Source organism: Camellia sinensis, chromosome 7 (assembly GCF_055761805.1).
Source record: "Camellia sinensis isolate YWXY chromosome 7, ASM5576180v1, whole genome shotgun sequence".
In the NCBI taxonomy this organism is placed as follows: Eukaryota; Viridiplantae; Streptophyta; class Magnoliopsida; order Ericales; family Theaceae; genus Camellia; species Camellia sinensis.
Window position 1 is genome coordinate 195,933,425 of NC_138967.1, and position 17,322 is coordinate 195,950,746.

General features: G+C 36.5%; 1 protein-coding gene and 1 pseudogene across 4 annotated transcripts; both read right to left on the reverse strand.

Annotated features, from left to right (window-relative positions):
* Positions 1–4,561: 4,561 nt before the first annotated feature.
* LOC114301918 (uncharacterized) lies at positions 4,562–17,322 on the reverse strand. Of its 3 annotated transcripts, none has more exons than XM_028246875.2 (9): positions 16,925–17,322; positions 15,319–15,777; positions 14,716–14,890; positions 10,910–11,210; positions 10,047–10,119; positions 8,219–8,309; positions 7,018–7,097; positions 6,003–6,348; positions 4,562–5,183 (listed from the first exon to the last, which is right to left on the reverse strand). In XM_028246875.2, exons 1-8 carry the CDS (start codon positions 16,982–16,984, stop codon positions 6,049–6,051), a joined length of 1,539 nt encoding a protein of 512 aa, XP_028102676.1. In that variant the 5' UTR covers positions 16,985–17,322; the 3' UTR covers positions 4,562–5,183; positions 6,003–6,048. The 3 variants fall into 3 exon arrangements, with proteins under 3 accessions (XP_028102676.1, XP_028102675.1, XP_082736443.1); XM_028246874.2 differs by having other exon boundaries at positions 7,018–7,100; XM_082880317.1 differs by lacking the exons at positions 7,018–7,097; positions 8,219–8,309.
* LOC114263947 (stem-specific protein TSJT1 pseudogene) lies at positions 11,265–14,506 on the reverse strand (annotated as a pseudogene). The gene has a single exon (XR_014336667.1). The product of XR_014336667.1 is annotated as a stem-specific protein TSJT1 pseudogene (transcript).

Below are 17,322 nucleotides of genomic sequence, written 5' to 3' on the forward strand. Positions count from 1 at the left end.
ATAATGCATAATGAGCTATATTTTGTTAAGTGATTCTCTCGAGAAGAGATGGAATGATCGGTAGTGGATCATGTCGCTAAGTGGTGTATTGTAATCATATTGAAAATTAAGATAAGCATGATTTTATAACTTGTATAAAATTTCGGGGATGAAATTCTTTAAGGGGGGGAGGTTATAGCGACCCCAGTTTTCCCCTGTCATTTACTATATTCCAGACTCGAGTTCCTTGGTTGTTGTGGTTGTCTATGTCTTGTTTCCATCCTTTAATTCCTTGTATTTGAGTTGTGGGATGTGTTGGGTAAGTTTGGAACAGGTTGGTTGTAAGTTAGAGCAAAAGGTTGCTACCCAGGATTTGGCTTCTTCGCTTGAGCGAGACTTTTTGCGCTCAAGCGAGCCTTGGGTGTTTGTTTTTTCACTCGAATGAGGGTTTGTGCGCTCGAGCGAGTATTGTGGGTCTTCAGGTTTCTTTTTTAGATGCAGATTCCACTCGAGCGAGCTTTCTAGCGCTCGAGCGAGCTTTATGTTTTGTGTCTCTTCACTCGAGTGAACGGTCTTGCGCTCGAGCGTGCGTTTGCGTCTCTTTTGGATCTAAAGGTTGGTATTCTTCGCTCGTGCGATGCTTCTTGTGCTCGAGCGAGTGAGCCCTATGTTTTGTGTTCCTTCGCTCGAGCGAGGACTCTTGCGCTCGATCGTGCGTTTGGGTTGCAAACCTAAAGCTTCGCATTGTTTGCTTGAGCGACGACTCTTGCGCTTGAGCGAGGTTCTTTTGTGTCAGGTCGCTCGAGCGACCAATCCTTCGCTCGAGCGAGCCCTGTATATATCAGTTCGTAGCAGCGTGATTCTACATCACTTTTTCATCCCCATTTCTCTTTAAACCCTAAATCTGGTGGTCTCTCTCTCTAAGCTCTCTCTCTCTTTACAAATACACCTTGTTCTAGTGGTTTTCTACCATAGTCCCTTTGTATAAAAGCTTGAGTATCACGTGGGCTATCTTTTGATCCAAAAAATCTTAGATTTGGAGCATCTTGGATTTTCTTCTTCCTTCTCCTATGAGCTTCTTCATTTAAGGTAGGGATAATCTACTCTTTATTATGAGATCTAACATAAATTTTAGTCATTTTGTATAAATGGTGAGCTTTGGGAAGTTTGGTGAAGTTAGGGTTTTGAGTTGAAATTGTAAAAGAGGGATTTTCTAATATTGGGCTTCTTTGTATATGTGAGGTCTTGATAATGGAAATATTTATGTAGGATGAACGAAATTTGGCCTTGGTTGCAATTTTTGAGAAAATGGAGAATAATGTCCTAATTTGAGCTATATAAATTATTTGTGTAAATCATTATAATATTGGGAAAATATGAAATTGGCTTGGAAATTATGGAATTGGGAATATATGAGATTGAATGGTGTAGTTGGATTAATAAATCACTCATCGATGGAAAATGTAATAAATTATCTATTTGATAGATTTATTTATCTGTTTAGAAATAACTGTTTTGGGCTATCGGTGAAGGATAGTTTTGATTGTTGTAGATACTGCATGATAATTAGGGAAATTGAAACTAATCAATTAGATTATGTCATTGAATGTGACGGTGAAATTAACGCTTTGAATATGTGAATTGTTGGGTTATTGTATATTATTATGTGTTTAAATACATTGTATATGTATATTGTATGGTAGGAGATAGGGGATGGACTCCATTGATAATTAAGTTGGCTGGAGTTTCCAGGGTGAAAGTCCCGAAACCTTTTATATATTTGGGTGCCGGTTCCCTCAGACGTGGTTCCGTAAAATGGCAAGAAAATGGAAGTGTTAAATGTTGTTGATTATTGATGTGTTGATATATGAGTTGTAGTCTCATTTTAAATTGTTTGGATAATATTGGATAAATGAAAGGAAGTGGTTTGTAAATGTTGATTGGTTATGGAAAGAATGTAAGTTGGTTTATAAGTGTTGAACATTTATCAAATGCTAATGTTTTAGTTAATTCTCATATACAGTTTAGCATATCTCTGCTAGGCTTTGGCTCACCCTATTTGGGACACCATTTTCAGGTATAGGTGACATGCTGCCTCCAAGATCTTAGCTTGGGAGGTTTTGGAGTTGAAGACTCCCTTTTGGTTATTTTGTTTTGATGTTACATGTATATTCAAGCCAAGGGCTTTCTATGTATAGAGTGAGAACTCTTATTTTGTTGTAACCAAGTCAATACTTGGAGCGATGTAAGCCGTAGGACATTTATTTTGTTGCTAACGTACACCATCTTTTGTAAAGAAGACTCTGATGAATGAATATATAATACTTCTTCTATGAGCATGGATCTCATGAATAGTTGTCTTATGTTTTTTTTTTTTTGAGGGCCTTACAGCTAGCAAACTTCTTCTCATATCTTTCACCAAGCTGATCATTCTCCCTTTCTTCTCTCACTTGAATATAGTGTGGGTGTGTGTGGGTGTGTATATGTGCAAAACAAATGGGGATGAGTGGTATATTTATAGAGAATTTGGTGTGAAAAGTCCCAAATGCCCATTGGTTCCAATTCAATTGAATAGTGCCTTGATTTAGTTTTAATGTAATGGAATGAGGGAGGATTAGAACCTTAATTATGTATTTAATTATGATCTAGTTAGGTTTAGGGCTAATTTAAATACTTTCTAGTTAGAAGTACACACATATATATAGCAAATCTTTATAGGTACCAAAGTCATTATTGCTCCAAGATTTCAAGGGATTTGTTTGTACTAAAGTACAATAATTATAGCCTAGGAGGTATGATGGCTAGCTATGTGATAGTGAATTGATGGACTTGTTTTATATATTTTTTTTTGTACAAATCTTGAAAATTGTAAAATATAATGTTAAAAAAACGATTTTAGGGTACAAGTGCATATATAAATATATAATCATACTTGTCTGGGGTCAATTTGTGATTTAATAAAAATGTGAGGGTTTGGGCTCAATTAAAATATCTATTTCAAGTGTAGAGTTAATAAATTAGTGATAGGAAAAATAATTCGGTTTGTATTATCTTACTTTGAATTTAAAGGTAAATAACCAAACGAAGACTGTGAAAACCGGAAGTTAAGGTTTAGAGCGATTAATCTAAAATTTGAGAGTTAAATAATTAATGTTAGAGTGTTAGAGATGATTTCTAAGCTTCCAGGGTCGATTAGGGTTTGTAGGGGTTCGTTCGTGATGCGTTTTCAGTTCTAGGGCTTAATTTGCAAACAATCAATGAATTAAGGGCTTTATTATAATAAATCAAAATTTAGGGACCTAATAAGGTTTACAAAAGTTAGGGGTCTCACATTTTTAAATTTTAAAAAAATTGGATAAATTACAAATCCCCCTCTAAGGTTTACTTAAATTACAAATTACTCGTTGTGGTTCTACAAATTACATTATGTCTTCTATGGTTTCTAATTTCATAACAAATAGGTCATTTTGTTAATAAATTATCAAGTTAATTAACAGTTTTTAATAATGTTAAAATTTTATTTTAATTAATAATTCAGATAATTTTATTATTGTATAGGTGAATAGTTAAAAATTTCACTTTCTCAATTAATTCTGTTAAATAAAAAATTCTTGTAGAGAGGTATATTTATAATTTTTCAAACCAAAAGGGAAAATTCATATTTTAAGTAATTCTTAGAGGATGTATTTGTAATTTATCCAAAAATTTAAATTTTTTTTTCTGATCCTCTTTTATGTTTTCAACTATAAAAAATGTCATAAATTAACAAAAATTATAATTTTTTTCCTATTAATTGATGTTACATGTAATAATAAAATTAAAAAAAAATAAATATTAACTATTTCAATAATATCATTAGTGACTTGACTTCATCTGTTACTCCCAACTTGATCTATCTCTTCACTCATTTTACAAAGCCCTCTAAATTTAATTAACGTGAATTACACTATCGGTCCTTATAGTTTAGGGTTTGTATTATTTTAATTATTAACTTTTTAATTGTGACACATTTGATCATAAATTTTAAATCTTATTTCAAATAAAGACAATTAAAGATACCATTAAATTTTTCAAAAAGAAAATCGTCAATTTAATAAAATATAAACTAATTTGATAAAAATAAATGTCAAAAAATATTTTTAAAATTTTAAAAATTATTTCTACCCGCTAAAGATAAAATTATGTTAAATTGATAAATTTTTTAGACATTTATTTATTTTTACCAAATTAATTTTTATTATGTGTTTTGATGATCATCATGTAAAATTAATTTTTAAAAATTAATCATATAATTTTTATCAATTTTACATAATTTTATCTTTAGTGAGTAAAAATAATTTTTAAAAATTTAAAAATATTTTTTTGATATTTATTTTTGTCCAATTAATTTATATTTTATCAAATTGACAATTTTACCCTTAAAATTAAGCAATAATTTTTTCAATTGTCCTTATTTGAAACAAGATTCAAAATTCAAAGTTAAATATGTCACAATTGAAAAATCAAAAATCAAAATGACACAAGCCCCAAACTATAAGACTGCTAGTGTAATTTGCCATTTAATCAACCATTGACACCAAACTTCAAGAAAGAATATTTCACATAATGTCACATTTCACAAAGAGTCGTATATAATGCTTCTAGGCAACATTATTGAACCAAAAAGTAACAGAGCACACTGTTGTAACACAATATCAATAATCCTAGCAACATAGAAATTAGAATAACACATAATCCTCTCACAAAGGGTGGGTCACACATGTAAGCCCCACCCCTCATGATTAGGCAATATCCCATTTTGTGTTTAGTTTTTGTACATATAGAGGTAATCAACACACCATGGGCCAACCAAGAAAAATTGCCAAAAAAAAAATTCAGAAAATAAATTATGAAAACAAAACCAATTAGAGAATTTCTACAACTAGTTTGGGCATAATGAATAACATTCTCTTTCCAGCTCAGTAATGTTGCACTTTCCGGTAAATCAATTGACCATATGTAGAGGTTATGAGTACAATTTGAGTGTCCCCTTTTTGCCAAAAAATTATTCACTGCCAGACTGCACAGCCACAAAACACATCCGAGCCATTGGTGTAGCCACGTCAGTGCAGTGTGTGCCAGTGAACATTGCTCCCTTTTCGCTGATTAATCATTAGAATGTTTTCGACATCAAGAAATTAGTCCTGGACAATAATATCTCTCATCTGCATACAAAGAAATGACCATATCAGTCATGCGAGTAATTAAGAAACAATCTCAAATGAAAGTCAGCAATACACTTGGTAATCATTCTCCTTTATGAATCATCAAAGTGACATTCGTGAACTAATTTAACTGTCCAAAATGTCATACACCCACCAATATACATTTTGTATGATTCTGTGACCGATTTGTCTTCCTAGAGTAATTACATAGAGAGAGAAAGAATGCAAACAGGGACCAAATGCAAACAAAGAGACTTGAATCCAAGATCTCCCCTAATTTGAAGTCCGATACCATGTTAAGTCACTAATTGTCCAAAAGCTTAAGCTATTAGGAAATGGATCCAACAATATATATCAAGCTAATCAACACAAAAAACCTATGGTTCGCTTCTCTTTGGATGGGCCACCAAAATTTTAATCATCAAACTTGTGCATTCCTAGAAGTTTGTTGCATGAAACTTGTTCCAACATTTTATGAACATGTACACTGTTTAACAATGGTTTGTCAGTGGACTCGATTTAGAGCCTCTAGACCAGAATGTCCAAGATCTATTGTGAATTATGCCTATAGAATCAAGTGAACACAACTGCATAATCTCAAATTCATGAAAGGTGTTCATCAAATTTGACGTTCAAGTCTAGTGACCTCCACACAATTGAGGTGGAATGTTCTAAACTTCATAAATATAATTTAATTTTTTAAAATTTACAACAATCGACATTCAACACACTGTAGAGCTCAGATGGAGTTTAAATTTTGCGATCACCACTATTAAAAAGCTGAAAGGTTTCATGCACTGAGCTAATAGTTTGAATTACCGGTAAATAATAGCCAAAATTTCTCATCTTCCCCGATTTATGTGATCTAGATCCTCATTTCATGCAGCCTAGCATCATCCGTAGGTCCTACAGGAAGATTTTCTATTGATTGTTGTTGTCGGTTTTGCTGTTGCTGCCGCAGCACCTGTTGCTCTTGCTGATTTTGGTGTGGCTGCTGCTGCTGCTGTGGCGGCTGAGCACCACCATTAAAATGCTGATGTGAAAAGTTAGGGTTTCGGCTTGATCTCCATCTCAGGTACTCGACAATAAGTGAATTTGTGCTGATTGCAATCCCGAACCCAGTGAATGAGGAAAGGAGCACCGAGAGAATTGGATTTACATTGAGCTGCACATTTAGACAAGCACATAACAAGCATAAATTTCCACTCCAACATTTAGAATGTGTTTGGATCAAGTATTTGAGTGGGATTTGTGGAGGATAAGGAAAAGTGCACAAAATTTAAATAATATTTTCTTTAGTTTTTCTTTCCCTCCACAAATCCCTCTTCAAATCCTTGATCATTCAAACTAGGGCTGCAAATGAATCAAGTTGCTTGCGAGCTCAGCTCGGCTCGGTTTGTTACATATATAAATGAGCCCGATCTAGATTTTTAGGCTTATTTAATAAACGAGCTGAGCTCGAGCTAGAATAAGCTCGGATCGTAAAGCTCGACTTGTTTATTATTTATTTAAATAATAGGATAAACATATTATTTATATATTAAATAATACAAAAATGTGTTATAACTTATATATGCATATTTGACATAGAATAATATTTAACGAGCTGACCAAGCTTGATTATCAAGCTGTGAGCCGAGCTCGAGCATGATTAGTATAAACGAGACGAGTTAAGCTCGAGTTGGATTAATTTTTGAGCCAAGCTTGAGCCCTACAAAGTTCGGTTCAGCTCGACTCATTTGCAGTCCTACTCCAAACACAGCCTTAAAGTGCTAAACAAAATTATCAGAATCATGTAGGATGAGCATTGTGAAAAAGACAGTGGGCTGCTTACTAAAGTATAAAAGATATGAGCGAAGAGGATCACGATTGCATACTGGAATGTAGCATAAGCCCACATATAACTCTTGCTCACTGCTGCCATCAGATGTTGTTAGGTCTACTTGCTGCATTGTCTCAAGTTATAACAAAATGTTTTATATATACATAGCAGCTCCAATTAACAAGATACTGGCCATGGCAAGATTTATTTTTCTACCTTACAATGATGTTGTACTCCTGTGATCAATTCTGCATCACCTCAGGACCCTAGGGAACTCACCATTACTCATTCTTATACTGGCTGTTCCTATAACTATGAAGTACTACGAAAAAAGTTTTTGAGTGATGCTTTAATCAAAAGGATTAAGGATGGAGGGGGTTCTTGTAATTGGGCCATCCCCAAGCATTAGTTCTACCCACCCACCACACACATACACAGTAATCTCTGATGATAAAGAGAAGGTTGTTAGACGTAACAAACAATAGAGAGGAAACGAGGATGGAGGAAGAATATGAAACAAAAAAGAACATAATATCACTAAAAGTTCAGGTGGTGAGGATGGGAGATGACGGTGGTTCGTGTGGGTGAAAAAGTGACAGAGAAGGAAGAGAAATGAATACTGAAATAAAAATATTACATATAGGAAACACAATTGAGAAATTTTGAACAAAAGTGAGGGTAGTTTGGGGGGAAAAAAAGCAGGGCCAGCAGAGCAGGTCTGCCTTAAACTGAACCCTTACTAAACCCTGGTTGGTTTTTACTCCCTCTCACAAACCCATCATAATGTGGATACTAACTTCCCCAAATTCACCCTAGTAGGTACGGGCAGGCTACCCAAAACATTGGGTACATCCTACAGCTTCGAAGAACAATTGAAGCAGCCATGAAATAATGCTTCAAATAGTATTCAGCGAAGTTCCATTGTCTCTCCAGAAGCAGTTCTTAAGTTGAAGACAACTTCAATGAAGTTATTAGAAAAATATATTTATAAAGAAAGTGTTGCACTTTAACGGAGTGACTGTCAGCTCATTTCACCAAATAAACCAATAAAATATAGGACGTAGGATTCATGTTTGCTTAATAACTAACCTTTCTTCTTCTTCTTCTTCTTCTTCTTCTTTTTTTTTGATAATATGTTTGCTTAGTAACTAACAGTCTAACACCACAAGTAATACAACAATACGAGTATATGAAAGAATTAACTAAATCTTACCCATGGTAGAAGTTATCAGTGATGAAACAAGACCCAAAATACAGGAGAAAGGTAAAGAAAGAGCAAGAGCTCGAGGACCAAGATCAGACACCTGCTCGAATTAATATGCCAATCTCAAATCAGAATTTCTGGAACATCATGAGAGAAGGACTGAAAAAGACCATATAAATGATGAGATGAAAAGATGATACGATGCACACAGATTGACCAAATTAAAAAGCATGCAAATCATTACCGTGTGTGGGAACTAAAACAAAACGGAACTTTTTTTCCTAGAGGACTCATTATTACTAGGTTATCATCGAAAAGAGTTTAACAAGATTGTTTTTCATTACAATAAAAGGCAATTAAGTTTATAGGAAATACTATAATATCCATCACCGTATATAAAATAGATGGGCCAAGCCCAAGCTTGTTATACAGTCTTCCCTTAATCAGTGGATGGCATAAGATTGAATTTTGAAGACATAGATACCAACACCACCTTGTTCCTCTATCTCTCGATACCTCCCTCGATTCACCACATGTCACTGGCACATAAGTAATGACGTGTATTTCATACATCATCACAATTCACCTTGTGTCTCGAACATGTATGATTACCATGTGTCACAGACATGAATAATCTCCCACATGTCCAGTACACACCAAACGTCTCCCATGATATCAAAAGCACTTTATGTGTGCTTTGGTTCACAGAAGTAAAGCATCTCCATCACTAAACAGGCTTGACAATGACCAATAGGACTTCGTGTGTGCTTCAGTCTGGAAGCTGAGTAGGGATTTTTTGACAACCTGTGTAGGTCATCTGCAGAAGGCAGGTGTCTAAGCATTTAATCTCCTATCTCCTACACTTGGTCTCCAATGCACCCAGCACAGGTGATTGAATCTCCTATCTCCTAAACATTTGTTTCCAATATTTTGTATCTCCAACCTAGGCCACGAGACAGGGCCTATGCATCACAAGTGATGCAGCACTATGCTGAACAACTCAGTGTGCAAACTGTGGAACACTGGGGTCATGGGACTCAGCGACTAGAAATGGAAGTTATGCCGCAGGTAAGTTGCCTTGGGCCAGTCGAGTCCAACTGAGGGAGATTTCCCATTTGGCATAAACTGCAGCACTCAAACCATGCCATTCAGTGGCGTGGCTGTGGCACTCAAGTGAACATCTCCTAAGACCTTTCAGATGATCAGTTCCTGGAAAATAATTAATGTGCTGGACCCACTCTCCTAAATAACAATGGGATTTACGGATGTATCAGTACTCTTCTGTAAATAAGAAGGATTATCTCCATTCTCTAACAAGCTAAGCTTAGCTTAGCAACACAGAGCAAGCTGAGAACTCTCTCTCTCTCTCTCTCTCTCTGTGCTTCATTTTTCACCCAGTTGCTCCTTCACTCTCTGGTCTCATTAACTTGCTTTGCCACTCATCTACAAGCCTCCATATCAGTGCACTCCCATGCCACCGACCAACAATTACCATTTTATTCTTGATTTGGATTTGATCTTCTAAGCGATAGACAGCCTTAAGCCCAAAACCAACCTTACATTCCAAGTGGTACAAACACTTTATGTGAAGTTCCAAGAGAATCAGATGCAATGAACAAAACCCTTGCTTGGGTATGACCTTCCAAGCATTGGACAGCCTTGTGACCAGAATCAACTTATCAAATGAAATATATATCAAAAGGCATGTTATATTCATACTCAATTCCAGTAGGTGCAGACTAGTGCAATGAACAAAACTCTACCACATGTTGGGCAATTCATAGTGACAAGCAAAATGTAACTTGAAATATTGACAAATATGAATGAAAGATAATACCAGAAGTTGCTCCAGAAAGCAAAAATATGCAAGCATGCTGACCATAACAAGAACAGGTACATCTTGCCAGATCCTGTCAAGAATGAAAAAAAAAGAAGAAAAAGAAGTAAAACACCTATGTGAACTCCCCAGATCAATTCACGTGAAGCCCATGTTATAAAGCTATTTAGCTATAAAATGATCATGGATACATTACAAAACCAGAACTGCTAACAGAACAGATTCAAGTAAGCTTCTGTTTCCAGGTAGGCAAACACTAATCCTCAAGTCATATTTGACGATGGTAGCTTCATGTTAGTATCACGGTCTACTACTAGATAGCATGTACATAACAGCTTTTTATAAATCTGACAAAAATAAGAGAATAACCTTTGGAGCTTTTAAGTAGGTAACCACTGGACTGAATATAACTTGTGATAGCCACTTTCACATGGATATTTTCCTTTGTTAGTTAGTAGCAGAAGAAAAAACATTTTTTTTTTTTTGAAGTAATTTATTCTCCTACAATCCTATTTTCAGGTTCATCTACAAATCAAGGAATGAAAGATTCTTAAAGGATTTCCATAAAACTCCACACAACGGCAGTCAATTTGCAGGCACTTAGCATTGTAGCACGCTATAACCCATTTAAAGGACTGAGAATAGGATCCACTTTTCAGTAACTAAAGTATGATGCACTCCAGTCAGAATTCTTCAAGGGCTGTTGTGACTTATATCCTTTCCCTTTCCCCTTCATAGAAAGAAATCCCTTCCCTTCCTTTACCAATAAATTGGTATCAGAACAGATTGGTAGATTGTGAAGGTAAACGTTGAGAAGGATGCTACGCATTTGTTAATTAAATCCTACAGTCCATCGAACTTGCCTGTAACGAGTGACTTCCCTCTGTTGCGCAACAGCTGGTGGTTGTCTTATTACAACAGTCCGAGGATTTTGTATTTTCAATAACGCTACTGGAAGGTTTTGAACATCCTGCTTGCAGACATCACAGATCTTGTTACCTTTAATGCTAAACCACTTCACAGCACACTCTTGGTGAGCAAGTGCAAGCTCTCCTTTGCAGCTGCACTCCATCTTTAGAACTTCACCACCTTCACCAAGTTCAACCAAACAAATTCTACAAACAGCTTCCTCTTCGGGAATATCTTCCCCAGCACGATCACTGGCTGTAATGAAACCAGTAATTGACAAGATAATGAATAAGTATAAAAAAGTTGAAAAATTGATGTATATTATTGATTGATGTTTATTGATATATATTACAATGATTCATGATTCCTATATATAGAAGAGGATGAGTGTGTAGTAGGTAAGGAGTAGGTGAAGTGGAGGTAGTAGTGGTGTAGTGGGTTAGGTTTAGTGGAGTAGGTGAGGTGGTAGTGGTGTAGTGGGTTCGGTTTAGTGGAGTAGGTTTAAGTGGGTGAAGTAGGTGGAGAGTAGGTGGATTTTAACAGCCCCCCGCAAACTCAAGGGGGATAGGAACTAACCAACTTGAGTTTGGAGAGAGTAACAAAACAAGAAAATACATAAAAATAAAAGAGGATAGGAGACACTGTATGGTCGTGTCAGACCGATGGTGAAGACACTGTATGGTGGTGTCATAACATTGTAGAGGACACTGGATGGCGGTGTCAGACCGATGTAGAAGACAGTTTATGGGGTCATGTCGGACCGTTGTAGCAGACAATGTTGTGATAGTTGTTGTGACAGTTTACGGAGTCTTGCTGGACCCTTGTAGAAACTAACCGAAATCAATGTCGGGACAGTTTACAGAGTCTTGTCGGACCCATGAAGGAGCTAACCGGAATCAATGTCGGGACAGTTTACAGAGTCTTGTCGGACCCATAAAGGAACTAACCGGAATCAATGTCGGGACAGTTTACAGAGTCTTGTCGGACCCATGAAGGAGCTAACCGGAATCAATGTCGGGACAGTTTACAGAGTCTTGTCGGACCCATAAAAAGTCGCACCCTCAAAAGGTGTGCCCAATCTTTCAAAAGGCGTGCCATCAAAAGGCGTGCCCAATCCATAAAAAGACGTGCCATCAAAAGGCGAGCCCAAGTCATAAAAAGATGTGCCGGACATGATGGCGAGGCACGTGAGTGCCTTGACTGGCGTGCCCGTTTGTCGTCTGGCGTCAAGTGGCGCGCGATACGCGTGGCTGCCTCGCTATTTAACCAAGGTTGATGCTGAGGCTGAGGCTGAGGCAGACAAAAAACTTCTGAAAATCCTCTGAAAAAACTCTTCCTTTGCTGAGAGAGAAACTCTGTAATACTCTGTAACCAACCCGTCTCTGAAACACTCAGCAACATGGCCTCTTCTTCCCGTCCAGCTACCCAGAACATGGCCTCCTCTTTCCGTGGTCTGCTCACGCTCTTTCCAGAACTGAACGAGTCCACAAGAGAAATAACTGGTGCGGTGGCCAGTGAACCTCAACCAAACACCTTTGGTTTTGCTCCGTTGAACTTTCCGATGCGGTCGGTGGAGCAAAAAATGGCGGTGCAAACTGATATTGAGGCCAATCAGTATACTCTGAAGTCATGTGTGGAAACCATGACTGCGGTCACAAACTTGTCGCACCGGCTGCAGAGCAGGACAAATGAGGTGCAACAGTTAAACTCTCAGCTGGCTCTGCTCCAACGCATGTATAAGGATGCGCGAGCAGAGATAAGTGTGCTAAAGACAGAAAACAAGGAGCTGAAGCGGAAGGCCACCGTGATGTTCCGTTTTGGAGGTCCGCCATATGCTGCAGTGGAGGAGCAGGGAGTAGTGATCATGCCCAGTGGAGTGGGAAATACGGAGGCAACACCGGCAAGGGCCGCCCAGGACGGAGGCAAGAAGAAAAGACCGGCGGCAGAGTAGAGAAGAAAATCCTGCCTGTGGATGTGGTTGATTTGTTGCTATTTTTTTTTTTTTTTTTTTTTTTTTGGTGGTGTAAAAGTGTGATCGGGGTTGAGCCCCTGATATGAATAAAAGGACAAGGTGGTGGAATGTTGTTGGTGTGATTTTGTGAAATAAAATAAAACAATGGATAAAGAAAATAGAGAAAAATATTTGTGGATGGGGGATAAGAAAAACAAGGGTGTATGTTTTTTTTTTTTTTTTTTTTTTTTTTTTTTTGTTATAATAAAATATATATATATATATATATATATTAAAAGAAAAGAAAATGGTGAAATCGTGGGTGGAAGAAAGTAAGGGAAAGGAGGGATATGATTAAAGTGGGTTTGAAAAAGTGGGAAAATGTGATGATAGTGGTGAGTGGAGCATAATGGAGAATAGAAAAGGTGTATATAATAATAAGAAGAAAAGGGAAATGGGTTGGCCGAGGAGGTGCAAGTCAGGTCTCTAATAATAAAAAGGAATGGGGGTGCTCGAAACTCCTCAGGCCCCCAGAGGTTGTAAAGAAGCAGCCTTTTGGAAATGGTGCAAAGGATTTGCAGCAGCCCTTCTTCACAATCTCTACATCATCTGAAAGCACAATATTCCCTTCAGCATCAGCTCCCCAGAAGAACGGAACACTCCCATCGGCATCAGCAGCTACAAAAGTAGTTTTTGAAGAGCTATCATAGAGAATAAATGCAAACTTCCCATGCAGATCCCTCAAAACTTGATCTGCAGGATATGGACCTCTATCTCTCAAAGTCCTGTAAGCTTCCATAACAATGATGACTTCATTTGCAGTCTTGTTTAATCCATACTGCTGCTTAAGAGGAGCAACATTCTCAATGTGGCCTTGAAACATGCAGAATATGTCGTCCGTAACAGAAAACAATCTTGGAAGAAGAGGGTTTTGCTTGTCCATGGAATAGGCCATGAGGCCAAAAGCACCGAGGTTGATGGTGACTGAACCAGGGTATACGGACGAGAAGTGTCGAGCCAGAAACCCATCTTTCAGAGAACTGACTGCCTCAGAGTGAGGACTCTGCAGAGCCTCGGGGCTCTTAGCAATCGATTTGTGGAACACTGCTAGCATTTTCTTGGTCTGTTTTTGATTGGAAAATCACAAAAGGCAAAAAAGATCGCTGGGTAAGTAAGCACACAGAGAAAGATGATAGAGAGAGAGAGAGAGAGGATTGTATGTGTCTATGTGTTTTGTGCACTCAGCAGGTTGAAGAAAGGAAATTTTAAGGTATGTGTAGAAAATTTTAGCAGACTAGGTTGAGGTCCGGCGGGCAGCTAAGGTGAGGTTGCCGCCCGCCGGGGAAGCGAAAATATTAAGTTCTAAACCTGCTCTGATACCATGAAAAATTGATGTATATTATTGATTGATGTTTATTGATATATATTACAATGATTCATGATTCCTATATATAGAAGAGGATGAGTGTGTAGTAGGTAAGGAGTAGGTGAAGTGGAGGTGGTAGTGGTGTAGTGGGTTAGGTTTAGTGGAGTAGGTGAGGTGGTAGTGGTGTAGTGGGTTAGGTTTAGTGGAGTAGGTTTAAGTGGGTGAAGTAGGTGGAGAGTAGGTGGATTTTAACAAAAGTGAAAAATATTTAGGAAAGGACAACAAAACAATTTGGCTAACTAATAAGGGCTTTTATGCCATTAATTTAAGCTCAAGAAACTTGTCACAAATACAAGGGAATTTCTCAAATGACATTCATCAATAAAGGTAGAAATCATATTTCTTGGATTTCAAATTTTATAAACAAGGAAACACATGTATACCGATTTCCGTTTCTCTGGATTCACTTGGAGAGGCACCAACAACTGTTACAGGACGAGGTGTCACTGATATTACACGGATCAAACCACCAGTAGAATCCGTCCGCCTCAAGCTTCTGGCTTTGATATTTACTGGAACTGAAAATGAACGCCTCATATGATGTTGACTTTCTGGTTTCTGTACAACAACAAATTTTACTTTTATTTTATTTTTTGATCGGCAACAAAAGAAATTTATTAGAAAATAAGAAAAGTACAATAGAAATGGGAGAACAAGGAGTCCTCCAAAGAAAAAGAAAAAGAAAAAAAGAAAAAAGCAAAAGGACAACCAAAATCTCACACTGCCCTCAATCTCTTGAGATAAAAAAATTAAAAATAAACAAAGCAATAAATAAGTGGAATTCCTATAAAGGGAGTGGAAACAGAAACCCAAAAAGATGTCAAGTAACAGACTTCATCCGATAAAGAGCCCTCCTCAATAAATCCTCAAAGATCCTAGCATTATGTTTGGACCAATTAACCTAATAAATTGCATAAAAAAACACAATCCCACAAGAATAATGAAATATAGAGAGAGCAGGGAATGAACGAACAAAAGGTACTTACAGAGAATTCAGAATGGTCATCCAGATTCCTTTCATTTGCAGACTTGATAGACGAATTTGAAACTGGTGTCACTGGTAAAGAATGGGGTGATTTGGTTGATGAAGAGAAAAAGACCTTGTTGAGAGAAAATGTCCTTGAGAATGAAGTAGAGGGCCTATCCGATGGAGGTGTTTCTGGGATGATGAGAACTGTCTTCTCACCATCCTGAGACAAGTTTTTACCCCTGAAGCTTCTCTGAGGAAGTAGATTTCTCATGGACGATTTGAACTTGACTGAACTCGGCCTAGGGGGAAGTCCTGATCTGGTAGAACTAGGACTTGGCACCTGAGGAGTATCAATGCTTGTGAAATTGGACAATGTGCTTTCCATGGACCTTGTAGGTATTTGCAGAGAGGAGAGGCTCGGCCTTCTCGATTGTTGCTGCACTAAAGATGATTCTTCTTCTTCACACTCTTCTTTCTGATTATTACATGCTTACGACCCATTAAAATCCAAAACCCACATTTGTTTTATATGTGAAATATAACTCCGCCCATTGATGATGCATGGACAAACAAATGAATATTAGAGAACAATATATATATATATATATATATATAATATATTTTCAAAAGTTGCTTACAGAAATTAAAAACTTGCAAGTATGAATATGATCAAAACTTTCAGAGGTGAACAATAAACGTTACAAAATTACTCTGATTTCTAAAAATTTGATTTGTCAATGAAGCTGAAGAATCATGTAAAACAAACAATTTTCCTCCATGCCAAATAGACAAATAGGTCTTAGCACTACAAAAACTAACATATGAACATGAGAGAACATTGATGTGTTATTATTTTTATTTTTTTATACATAAATTAAAACCCCGCAAGCATGAATGTGATCATAACTTTCAGAGGCGAACAATAAACATTACAAAATTACTCCGATTTCTAAAAGTTAGATTCGCCAATGTAGCTGAAGAATCGTGCAAAACACAAACAATTTCCCTCCAAGCCAAGGAGAAAAAATAGACAATAGGCAGCATTTCTCTTGATAATTCAATACAAAACAAATAACCCTCCAAACAATTTTTCAGAAAGTCAAATTTTGCAGCAATAATAAAGTCAATGGATGTTTCATAGACTTGGTGGGTCCTACAAATTTTTGCTTCAAGTCAATTTCACTTGCAACCAACAACATAAATGGAATTAATTTTCAATATTTATACAATTACAAAAATAAAAATAAAAGCACAAAACTCAGAACAAGCTTTATCAGGACTTTTATATACCAAAAATACCCATTGTTCATATGATTATGAAATCTTAACTGTTTCAAATAATTACCACATAATCATTTTAAATTTCACATATTTATACTATTATAACCCACAAAAAAATACCCCAAATTTTAACTGCTTCACATAATTGCCATAATTATTTTAAATTTCACATAGGGTGTGCCCTGTATATATATATATGAAAAGATCACCTGAATCATCTTGTTTACTTACAACAACAACATAAATGGAATTAATTTTCAATATATATCTTCTATATAATATATATATATATATATATATATACACAGAAATAGAAAGAGAGGAAAATATGAAAAGATCACCTGATGATGATAATGTTGAGGCGAATCATCATGTTCTTGAGCTTGAATAGTCTCCTCCATTATATAAATTACAACAACAACAGTAATCGACAAAGCAGTAACAACAGTAGAGAAGAAGAACCCTAATTTCAGTAGCGAAAGATAGAGCAATGAATGAGCTGTAATTGTATGTTTAGTTCAGTTTTCTACACAGAACAGAACCCTCTTCGAATCTCTCAGCATAAACTAATAATAAATTTGGGCTTGAATTTGAAAACAAAACAGTGAGTCGATCAAACCTAAATTGTAAAAGTTTGATAAAAGTGGGGAAAAAAAAGAACAAAAGGAACCTTTTTTTTTTTTGGCTCCTTCCGATTCGAACAAAATAACATTCTGCCATCGGAGAAATGGCATTGGAT